The 12,233-nt window shown below is 46.1% G+C and overlaps 1 protein-coding gene across 1 annotated transcript in view; it reads left to right on the forward strand.

Annotated features, from left to right (window-relative positions):
• The window catches only part of PTGFRN (prostaglandin F2 receptor inhibitor), an 80,018-nt gene that overhangs the window by 32,069 nt on the left and 35,716 nt on the right, over nt 1–12,233 (forward strand). The window contains exons 2-4 of the mRNA XM_010367900.2: nt 3,094–3,462; nt 6,052–6,465; nt 11,649–12,029. Of these exons, the coding sequence (XP_010366202.1) occupies nt 3,094–3,462; nt 6,052–6,465; nt 11,649–12,029 (1,164 nt within the window). The remainder of the gene's footprint in view (nt 1–3,093; nt 3,463–6,051; nt 6,466–11,648; nt 12,030–12,233) is intronic.

The following is a 12,233-nucleotide window of genomic DNA, read 5'->3' on the forward strand; positions in this document are numbered from 1 at the left end:
GAATTCTGATTTACCTGGTTTTAGCCCCAGTGCCCATACCTGGAACTGGGGGTACCGTCAGCCTCATCTAAGACAGGTAAAGCTGGACAGCCACTGTGGGTCTGCCTCATGGTTGCCAGAATTAACAGGTGTGAGGTCAGGGTGTCATCCTGAGCCACTGAGTTGCCTTAGAAGTAGCATGGGCTAGGTGGGCTGGCTCATGCCTATAATCTCAGCACCGTGGGAGGCCAAGGTTGGAGGATTGCTTGAAACTGGGAGTTTGAGACCAGCCTGGGTGAAATAGCGAGACCCCATCTCTACAAAAAAATAGAAAAATAGCTGGGTGTGGTGGTGTGCACCTGTGGTCCCAGCTACTCATGAGGCTGAGGTGGGAGGATCGCATTAGCTCAGAAGGTTGAGGCTGCAGGGAGCTGTGATCATGCCACTGCACTCCAGCCTGGGCAACAAAAAAAAAAAAAAAAAAAAGGAAGGAAGAAGGGAAGAGAAAGGAAGGGAATAAAAGAAGGGAGAAAGGAAGAAAGAAGGGAAGAAAAGGAAGGAAGGAAAGATAGATGGAAGGAAAGAAAGAAGTATCACATTCCAGCACTACTCCTCAACAGTATGTGGGGTTGGTTCTACCATTCTCTGCAGAAAGATATGTGACCCATAGTTCTTCTAAGTTACCAGCACCCATAACTTTATTTTATTTTTAGGGAGAGTAATGTGATTTAGGGTTCAGCAACTTTTCTTTGAGCTGGAGTTCAGTCTGGACCTGCCCCCCAGATGGGCTGGGAGGGGAAGGCAGTCAGTTAGCCCCTTCTCAGAACCCACACTCTTCCCCATCACCTTTTGTCTTACATGGATACTTCCTGTTTCACTTCTCAAAGTAAATAATAATAGGTGGAGAAAACGAGATAGCTTTAACACGGTGATCTTTTTTTTTAACCTTGACTCAAATTAAGGTATAAGGTTTTCATCATCTTCTGGTACACACATACTTTTGTTAACTTAACAAAATGTAATGAAACAATATTTATCTCTTACTAAGTGCAATGTACTAATATTTGGTATTTTCTGTTTGGTTTAATTTTGTCTTTAAAAACATGCACATGCTGGTCACGACTACTATAAATTCATTTCACAAGCCACTAAAGGGTGGCAACCCAGAATTTGAAAACATGAATTAAACCAGTGAAAAAACAGTGGCAGTAGTATATTAGTTTGCTAGAGCTGCTGCTACAAAGTACCATGAGCCAGGTTGCTTAAACAGACATTTATTGCCTCACAATGTTGGAGGCCAGAAGTCTAAGATCAAGGTGTTGGGAGTGGTTCCTGCAGAGGGCTGACAGGGAGAATCTGTTCCATGCTTCTCCCTTAGCTTCTGGTGGCTTGCTGGCAATTTGTGGAGGTCCTTGGCTTGTAGACATATCTGCTTAATCTCTGCCTTATCTTCATGTGGCTTTCTCCCTGTGGGCATGTGTGTGTCCAAATTACCCACTTTTTAAGGATAGTCATATTGGATTAGGGGCTCACCATATTCTAGTATGACCTCATCACAACTAATTATATCTGTGACAACCCTGCTGCCAAATATGGTCACATTCTGGGGTACTGGAGGCTAGAAGTTTCACGTAGGAATTTTGGATGGGGACACAATTCAACCTGTAACAAATGATAAACATACAATATTAATAAAAGGTTCCCGTTTCCTGGAGCCCTTATTACATGGCAGACTCTCACCTAGACATTTAATTCATTAACTCAGTGAAGCCTTCTTGTCCCAATTCATAGTGGCAGAAGTCAAAGGTAAGAGAGGTCTCAGATTGAAACTTAGGTCTCCTTGATTTCAGACATGCTTTCTCTTTTATATGTTGTTGCAAGAACATCAAGAAGGAGCCATATGTGTTTATTTGGTGCAATTGAAATGCTAAACAGGTAGTAAATACACTGCAAAATCATGCTGAAGTTGATTGCAGTGGAGACATCTTAAAGGACTCACAGATGCCAGTTGTAGGGTCCCTACCAGAGAGTCCTGGGAATTGCACACTCTTAGGGAAGGAAAAGCCAGTGAAGTCTTGTCTATGTCCACTGGGCTTATCCCCGGCAACCAGCTGCTGCATTCCTAAGAACACCCAGCAACCAGCCTGCCTCTCTCCCTTTGTACTTCCCCATCCTCATTCTGAATTTAGATCAGAACAAAGAGTAGAGAAGGAAATGAGCCAGAAAATAGAAAATTAATACTTGGTAAAATCATCATATTTTAAAATTAATTTATAGGCAACGTCAGATAACAGGAGTTAAATCATTTTATCAGCAGGGCTGCTCTAGGATTTAAAAATTGGCATCCATCATTGTAAATCAGGTGTCAGGAGCCCCAGGGAATAATGGTCTCTAGGGATGAGGGCTGATATAGGGTGGGCAGAAATGTAAACACTTGACTAGCTGTGCCATTTTCTTTCACACAAAACCTAAAATATTTTTACATCACATTGAGTGGTTAGGGTGTGTTAAATAGTAACTGGAGGGAAGAAACTATTGAGGTTTACCGTCAGCCTGCTTTTTTTTTTTTTTTGAGAAGGAGTCTGGCTCTGTCACCCAGGCTGGAGTGCAGTGGCCGGATCTCAGCTCACTGCAAACTCCGCCTTCTGGGTTTACGCCATTCTCCTGCCTCAGCCTCCCTAGAAGCTGGGACTACAGGCGCCCGCCACCTCGCCCGGCTAGTGTTTTGTATTTGTTTAGTAGAGATGGGGTTTCACCGTGTTAGCCAGGATGGTCTCGATCTCCTGACCTCGTGATCCGCCCGCCTCGGCCTCCCAAAGTGCTGGGATTACAGGCTTGAGCCACCGCGCCCGGCCCAGCCTGCTTTTAATGCTTATCTTCCTCCCTCTTAGTCCTGGGAAACTGGTTGTGAGAGAGACGCTCATTTTGAGGTTGCATTCCTGGCTCATTATTTAAGGGACAGGCTTAACCTTCTGCATAGACACATTTTCCCTGGTGGTTTGGCTGTCACGTTTCTGCCATGCCTGTGAGCAGGAGCATCCACAGGTTTGCCACATTTGTCCTGGGAAGACTTTCTGTGATTAAAGACCTGCCTTTCATCTCTTATCATTGCAGCTCTTTGTCGAGGCCGTGTGGTGAGAGTCCCCACAGGGACCCTGGTTCGAGTGGTGGGCACTGAGCTGGTCATCCCCTGCAATGTCAGTGACTATGATGGCCCCAGTGAGCAGAACTTTGACTGGAGCTTCTCATCTTTGGGGAGCAGCTTTGTGGAGCTTGCAAGCACCTGGGAGGTGGGGTTCCCAGCCCAGCTGTACCAGGAGCGGCTGCAGAGGGGCGAGATCCTGTTAAGGCGGACTGCCAACGACGCCGTGGAGCTCCACATAAAGAACGTCCAGCCTTCAGACCAAGGCCACTACAAATGTTCAACCCCCAGCACAGATGCCACTGTCCAGGGAAACTATGAGGACACAGTGCAGGTTAAAGGTATAGTCCTCACATGGGCTTGTTATGCCAGGGGCCACACCTTTCTCTGCCCCTGGGCTGTGGTTGACTTTGTCAAGAGACTTAATTTCTCTGAGGCTCTGCTCCCTCCTCTGTCCAGGGAAATAATCATGACTTACCTGATTAAAGGCAGGGATGGGCCAGATGACCTTAGAGGGCCCTATCTCTTCACTCCAGTATGGTTCTGAGCCACCCTATGCCCAGTGAGGTAGAGGCAGCATGATGTGGTAGTGGAGAGCTGGCTCTGGAGCGAGGTTGCCTGCGCTTGTTTAGTCCGGTTGCTGGCTCTACTACTTGTCAGCTGCATGGCTGTGGGCATGTTACATGCCTCAGCTTCCTCCTGTAACCTTAAAGGTTGTGAGGACAGGTGAGTTACCAGGTGTAAAGCCTTAGAGCAGTGCCATGGTAAGCATTCAGTGGTTAGTGACAGGAAGGGGATGGTCATGTTAATGATGCTCAGGTTTATGGGAATAACAGGCATTTCAAAGTTCATGTCTTTCTCTGTGACTTTCATGATTTAAAAGTACTTGTTTGTACCAGAAGTTGTATGTGTTACAGGTACACATACAGGTAGAGAAAGAAGACGTGGTCTCTACTAGCTTATTGACCTAGCTTTGCAAATAATTACACCTTATGTACCTGGAATGTTTTGGGATTTGTTTTGGGGGTTTTGTTTATTTGTTTCATTTTCCAAGTCCTTTTAGATGTACTCACACATTCAATTCTCTGAACCCAATCAAAATAGGGCAGAATATTTCCCTAATTTATACATGAGAAAATGGAAGAGCATAGGTTAATTACTTGCCTAAAATCACACAGCTAATTAGTAAACGAGCAAGAACAAACCATGTTAATTTGGGGCTAAGAAAATAGAAACATTATAATTGTTGTTATTGTTAATTAATTATGCATTTATTTGTACCCTGCCTTGTTCCCAAAAGGATTTATGTCTGGGTCAGAATGTATGTAATTATCAGAAAGTAGAAAATGCACATGATGATATAAAAAGCGAGGGTTGATTGAGGCATTCATTCCCTCATGACTTGTAGAACCCTACCATAGCTCAGAGACTGTTCCCTCACTCGACTCATCAGGGGATAAAACTGCCATGTCCATTAAAGAGGTAATGAAACACCCAACCTACCTCTTTATTCCTATAGAAAAATCCCACACATGTTTTTTTAGAAAAAGACACTCTTGTATTGGAGCTAAATAATGCCACATGCCACCTTTTCATTAAGCCAGACGCACGCTTGTATCCCCTTGGAGTCTCCTCTTGAGTGGGAGGGAGGGCAAAGGGAGAATTCCGCCACCCCCATCCCGCTTCCTCCAGTGTCTTTCAGCCTCTTCTGCTGTCTGTGGAAGGCAGGAGACACAAGAGGAGGCCTTTCTTGGGTGAGGAAAGCAATGGATGACCATGAGAGAGACTGACTGCTGCCCAGGTGGAGCCTCTGATGGTTGCCATGTGTGGTCCAGGGTCTCCATGGCCTGCAGCTTCATGGCTCTTGAAACCATTCATCTGTGCTCTGAGAGATGAGCTGGCCTTGAGAACTGAGTCATATTAGCCAGACTCACAGACGGATATATATATACTAGAAGGTCATTATATTTATTTTGCAGTAGAGATGGGTCTTCGGAATGTGTCCTAAAAATGTAACAGCTTTTAAATGTTACCTAGAATAACCCCTTCTCAAGGACACTGAATTAGTTTCTGAGTGTGGAATTGGGGGAAAAAAACCAAAGAGCTGATGAATAGTGGTGTTGGAGGGTCCTCTTAGCCAGCTCATCGACAAGCCTGATGGATGTTTCCTGCTGCTTGGTAGTGGCCCCCTTTCTGGTTACCACAGTAGCAGTATTCATCGCTTACTGCTTTTTTCCTGAATACACCACCGATACTTACTTGATCGCCACCCCCTTTTTCTAGACTGTAGAAGTGCCTGGGCCGGTTCCTATCATGTGGATATGCTGTGTTCACCCTAGACATTCTTGGGCATTCCCCAGGCTGCAAGCAACAGGCAGCTCATGCCATCCTTTCTCCCCTGTGGATCTTGCTACTTTAAGTCTAGAAGGTCATTTTATCTGCAGATTCTGTGGGCTCCCTACCCTAGTCCTGGTCCTAACCAAAGAAATGTTTGACAGTCACACCCAATGATTTATCATGACTGCTGAGTGCCAGGCACGGTCCTGGGAACTTGCCCTGTGTAACTTAACTCTCATGTCAACTCTGTGACGAAGGTCCAGCTGTCATGCCCCTTTTAGGAAACTGAGGCACAGAGGGGTAAAGTAACTTTCCTTAAGGGTGGCAGAAGCACATCCCATCCCCAAGGCACGACTCCCACAGGGAGTTTTTACCACCCACTTCTAGCATGGGGTTTTTTGGTACCTTTATTTTTCTTTTTCAAGTCAGAAAGTCAATTGAAATTACAGATGAATCCAAATGGGAAGACGTGCCCACTGGGCCCTGGAATGGGGGAGGAAGGAGGAAATTGTCTGTGGTTGCAGCGGTGGACTGGCCCTTGCTGGCTAGGGTCGGTGTGGACCGGCTGCTGACCCAGCTTTGTCTCTCCGCAGTGCTGGCCGACTCCCTGCATGTGGGCCCCAGCGCGCGGCCCCCGCCGAGCCTGAGCCTGCGGGAGGGGGAGCCCTTCGAGCTGCGCTGCACCGCAGCCTCCGCCTCACCACTGCACACGCACCTGGCGCTGCTGTGGGAGCTGCACCGCGGCCCGGCCCGGCGGAATGTGCTCGCCCTGACCCACGAGGGCAGGTTCCACCCGGGCCTGGGGTATGAGCAGCGCTACCACAGTGGGGACGTGCGCCTGGACACCGTGGGCAGTGACGCCTACCGCCTCTCCGTGTCCCGGGCTCTGTCTGCCGACCAGGGCTCCTACAGGTGTATCGTCAGCGAGTGGATCGCCGAGCAGGGCAACTGGCAGGAAATCCAAGAAAAGGCCGTGGAAGTTGCCACCGTGGTGATCCAGCCGACAGGTGAGCTGGAAACGATGCATTATAGGTGCTGTTATTTTGTGACTAATGATAGCGATATAAAGAACTGGGCCAGGGAGCCCCATGGCCTTCTGACAACTGTTTCTGCTTCCCATGTGAGGCCGTATTTTTTTTTTTTTTTTTTTTTTTGAGACGGAGTCTCGGTCTGTCACTCAGGCTGGAGTGCTGTGGCCGGATCTCAGCTCACTGCAAGCTCCGCCTCCCGGGTTCACGCCATTCTCCTGCCTCAGCCTCCCGAGTAGCTGGGACTACAGGCGCCGCCACGTCGCCCGGCTAGTTTTTTGTAGTTTTTAGTAGAGACGGGGTTTCACTGTGTTAGCCAAGATGGTCTCGATCTCCTGACCTCGTGATCCGCCCGTCTCGGCCTCCCAAAGTGCTGGGATTACAGGCTTGAGCCACCGCGCCCGGCCCGAGGCCTTATTTTTAGGGGAGAAGGGAGTAGGGTGTTGAGAGGCTGGAGGTGTGTATGGGGGTGCATTTGTTTTGTGCTGAGGATGCCTGTTGTTTTGCTTCGCAGCTGTTTTTATCTAAATTCATGTCCATGGAAAACCACAGCCTGCACATAACAGGAAGGCAGATCTTTCATTCAGAGTTTAGGTGCTGCAGTCCCTCAGCCAGATTAGGTGGGGCTTGGTGTTCAGTGGGGCTTTGGGGTGAAGGTGCCACACCCTGCCCCGTAAGCTTTATCGGGTTTGGTGTTTCCTGAGTCCTTGGACCTGCGTTTCTCTGCAGCTGTTGGGGTGTGTGCCTGGCTCATCCCAAAACCTTTCATCTAACTTGTATCCTCTAGGCCTCCCTTTCGGTCCCCTCAAATGTGCCTTTCCTGGTAGTGGGAGGAGCTCTCTAGAGCAGGGCCACTTGCTTTCCTGTGTCATACAGACCACAGGAGCATCCAGTCCTGGGGTCTATACAGGAAGCCCTTTGTCCTGTCATCTGTGAATCAGCTTTTTTTTTTTTTTTTCCAACCCTCTATTGTAGTTATAGAAGTAATTAAGAAAATACAAAATGCGTTTTAGAAAACACATAAAAATAAGGCCGGGCGCGGTGGCTCAAGCCTGTAATCCCAGCATTTTGGGAGGCCGAGACGGGCGGATCACGAGGTCAGAAGATCTAAACCATCCTGGCTAACACGGTGAAACCCCGTCTCTACTAAAAAATACAAAAAAACTAGCCAGGCGAGGTGGCGGGCGTCTGTAGTCCCAGCTACTCGGGAGGCTGAGGCAGGAGAATGGCCTAAACCCAGGAGGTGGAGCTTGCAGTGCGCTGAGATCCGGGCACTGCACTCCAGCCTGGGCGACAGAGCAAGACTCCATCTCAAAAAAAAAAAAAAAAAAAGGAAACACATAAAAATAAAAGGAAAACATGCTATTGTTGACTCATTGTCCAGCCAGCATCAATGGAGAACCTACTGTGTGCTCAGCTCTGTTCTGGGCCCTTAAGTCAGAGGTATTTGAGGCTTGTTTCCATGGACTGTGGAGCCTCAGGCCTCACAGAGACAGTGTATAGAGACCAAGGCAGGGCAATGTCATTGCTCAGGATGAATGGATGTCCTTGGTTTTCTGCGAGTCTGACATCTTCAGATCACAGAGTACTTTGCTGCTGTTGCTGCTGCCTTCTGTTTTTTAAACTGGGAAGACCTTGGTTGTTGGACTCATTTCCTAAGCATGAATGTGAATATGTGGCATCTCTGTTGTTCAGATGGGAAGGAAAGCAGGAAACAATACGCAGGGGGAATATTTTGTCTCTGAAGCTGCATTGTCCTGAGCTCTTTACTCTGCACTTATACCACAGCACAGAACCTGGATTTGGAAAAGTGGGTGGTGTAAAAGCAGGTCTGAAGTTCTTGAGTGACTGTGGCCATCGAGGAAAGGAGCTGCTCGTTACTGGTCAATCTGGGCTCCAGTGGCTGCAGAAATCGCTTTCCAGATGGACTTAGGTTACCTTCCTGATCAGAAGTGATTGCTCTGGAATCTGCCCTAAGAAACCTCTGTATATTAAACTTGCATCAAACAACTCTTTTAATGAGGCAGAAGAGTTAAGAGTTTCAGCTTTGTAGAAAGTTACACTTTTATGAAAGAATATGAATTGTAAAGACTTTTTTTTTTGTTTCAAACACACCATAAGACCTATAATATCCACCTAAGAGACTTGAACACTCTGAACTTATTAGGCAGGTAATATCTGGCTCTCAGATGAAACAGCGTTCATAATCTTTTCGTGCCATGAGACTTTTCGACAGCCTTTTGAAACCTGCAGACCTTTTCTCAGAATTAACATGTTTTAATTCATAAAATATACAAAATGACAAAGGAAAATAATTATATAGAAATAGTTATCAAAATGCTTGTAAAGCAAATTGGTTTTGTAGTAATATTATGCAGCTTTATTAATGCATTGATAATAAGATAGTGGCAGGCTTAACGACAACTGTACTTTCTGAATAGTAATGAGTATACATGATATTTCAGGATGTCTGCAGCAACTGTAATGTCATGAGAAGGTATCTGTGATTTCTATCTGGGGTAGTCCCAGACACAGGCAACACTATACTGGTTTGTTGCTTACTTTCACAGTGGGAGGAGATGCTGTATTTCAGGTGCAGATTAATAAAAGTAAAGATGGAGTTTGTTCCCATCCAAGTTCATAGACTCTCTGAATTCTCTTTGTGGACCCCAGGCTAAGAACCGCCACACTAGGCTCATGGTCCTTCTCTTCTTGTGCACACCTGCACTATCCGTAGCTGGTTGCTTATATATTCTTATCACATTGTTATGATAAATGGCACAGAGTGAAGCTGTGCTACCCATGTGGCAGTGAGCTTCCTCTCCAGCCCCTCCTCCCTGTCATGGGAGTGGTCTGGTTACTGCAAACTTTGTGTCTGATTTATGGATTTAGTTATATTCAGACACAGAGAACCTGCCCCACCACAGGCTTTGTCTGAGGTCCCTTCTTTCATTACAAATACTTAGAACTGGTCCTTTATTTTCCTTTAACCTACTCCATCCTGTCTCCCAGCAGTAAACTCCCAAATCCAGAATGTGTGGGACCTCTGGTTAGTGATGTGACAAGATATTGAGCCACTTGCACAGAGAAAATTACAAAGTGAACTACACAGCTGAAGAGACATCCCTGCCAATATTTTCTGAACCTGAGACTCTGTTTTCTCCATCCATAGAGTCCACAGCTGCTTGTTAAGTACTTCTTCACTGACCCGACTCCCTCCTGAGTCGTCTTTTACTTCCAGTAGCTGAAGTCCTGGCAGAGGTGACTCCAGCAGGATTCCAGGGTTTCTGGCCCCAAGCTTTGAGTGTAGAATGGTTCAAACTGCAGAGCCTGGCTCAGGGCAGCAGTTTCCATACTTAGTCCTCTCAAATGATACCCTCAGGTTACTTTTGGCCCCTTTAAAGAGGTGAGGGAGAGAAAGAATAAGGACACTAGGTGGAAGGAGAAAATGAACTTTTAAATTCCCTTTTCTAATACTGTGCCCACCTCATTTTCTGTCTTCTGTCTAGATGGATCTTGAACTTGACTTGAAATATTTGTTTGAAATATTGTCAGGCTTTGGACATATTCATATGAAAGTAATTTACGCCGAAGAGCACGGGCTTTGGAGTTGGTCTTTTCTGACTTGGGTCCCTGAGCTTACTGGGGCCAGCGCCATGCTGTTGATGCCAGTGACTTGCTAGAAGGCCAGGCCCGTGCCTCTGCTTGAATCCCCTGGGAGGTGCTTGGTACTTGTCATCTAAGTAATTGTTCCCGGGCATTTCACAAGTTGATGTTTTTCTACTCAGATTACAGATGCTCTTTTAAAATCTTCTGAATCGAATAAAATGTTTCCACGTGAAAGCTTTGACAGGGGAATGCTGGAACTAGATCTGTCTTGAATCTGTGACACTAAATACTTCAGTACTTCATCTAAATATAGTCTGCTTTTAATTATCCACACTAATGAGAAAGGACAGTAGTGCAGATAATCGAAAAATCATCGTATTTTAGTTTTAGGATATGTTTTATGATTGGCTTTTATGTGGGTATAGCTAAGAAATAAATGATACTGTCAGTACATTACATTTTGAAGACTTGCCTCAAGGAAAATTGTCTGGTTTCACTTTCCTGGCCCTTCTGTTTAGGATTTTTCCCATTTATCCCTTAGACAGTTTCACCCTCACTTCTGCTGCCCCATTCCCTAGCCCCCAGCTAATAATATGTACCAGTCAGAACCACACCTTCCTTTTCTGTAAAATCACCCAAGTTTCATCATGCACATGGAGAATGTATAATTTTAGTTTTGTAGTCTTTTCTTTTTGTTTTTGAGACAGAGTCTCACTCTGTCACCCAGGCTGGAGTGCACTGGTGCGATCTCGGCTCACTGCAAGCTCTGCCTCCCAGGTTCACGCCATTCTCCTGCCTCAGTCTCCCATGTAGCTGGAACTACAGGTGCCCGCCACCATGCCCAGCTAATTTTTTGTATTTTTTTAGTAGAGACAAGGTTTCACCGTGTTAGCCAGGATGGTCTCGATCTCCTGACCTCGTGATCCACCTGTCTCGGCCTCCCAAAGTGCTGGGATTACAGGCGTGAGCCACCGCGCCCGGCTAGTTTTATAGTCTTCAGTAGACTGCTTATCAAAAGATAGCATAGCAGTGAAGAGCAGAGTTTCTTTTTTTTTTTTTAAATTTTTTATTGTTATTATTATATTTTAAGTTCTAGGGTACATGTGCATAACGTGCAGGTTGGAGCAGAGTTTCTAAAGGCAGATAGCCTGGATTTGGATTCCGTCTGTGCCACCTATCAGCTGTGTGACCTTGGGCAAGTTACTTAACTTTTCTGTGCTTCAGTTTCCTCATAGTAAAATTAGGATAATAGTAGTACCTACCTCTTAGGGTTGTTTTGAGGATTATTATATGTAAAACACTCAAAACACTGCCTGGCATATATAGCAGGTATATATAAATGTTTGTGGCTATCGTTTTTATAAAATAAAAAGAAATGTGGTATGTTCTGTTAATTTATTCATTAAATAATTCTCAAGCACTTACAACTGTACAAAGCCTTCTAACTTTAATGCTGTAAATAAGAACTTAAAAGGAGATGCTCTAAAGAGGGTGGAGAATAGAAGGGGCAAACATAATCAATTACCTAGATGTATTTGTTTTTCATTTTCAAGTTCTGCGAGCAGCTGTGCCCAAGAATGTGTCTGTGGCTGAAGGAAAGGAACTGGACCTGACCTGTAACATCACAACAGACCGAGCGGATGACGTCCGGCCCGAGGTGACATGGTCCTTCAGCAGGACACCTGACAGCACCCTACCTGGCTCCCGCGTGTTGGCGCGGCTTGACCGTGATTCCCTGGTGCACAGCTCGCCTCACATTGCTTTGAGTCATGTGGATGCACGCTCCTACCATTTATTGGTTCGGGATGTTAGCAAAGAAAACTCCGGCTACTATTTCTGCCATGTGTCCCTGTGGGCACCTGGACACAACAGGAGCTGGCACAAAGTGGCAGAGGCCGTGTCTTCCCCAGCTGGTGTGGGTGTGACCTGGCTAGGTGAGTGGTTTGGAGAATGACTCTTAACCTCTCCAGCTTAACCCCTCCTCGGAGTTACCTGAAGGAGTTATCTCAGGAGGCTCTGCACTTTGCATTATTTTGACATTATTTCTGTTGGTTCATGCATACTTTGGCCCAGATAGATCCCAAGCTGGGGATGAAATAGAATCTGGCAGGCAAGGGAAATGTTTAGATAATGTGGCC

The sequence above is a fragment of the Rhinopithecus roxellana genome, chromosome 8 (genome assembly GCF_007565055.1).
Source record: "Rhinopithecus roxellana isolate Shanxi Qingling chromosome 8, ASM756505v1, whole genome shotgun sequence".
Taxonomy (NCBI): Eukaryota; Metazoa; Chordata; class Mammalia; order Primates; family Cercopithecidae; genus Rhinopithecus; species Rhinopithecus roxellana.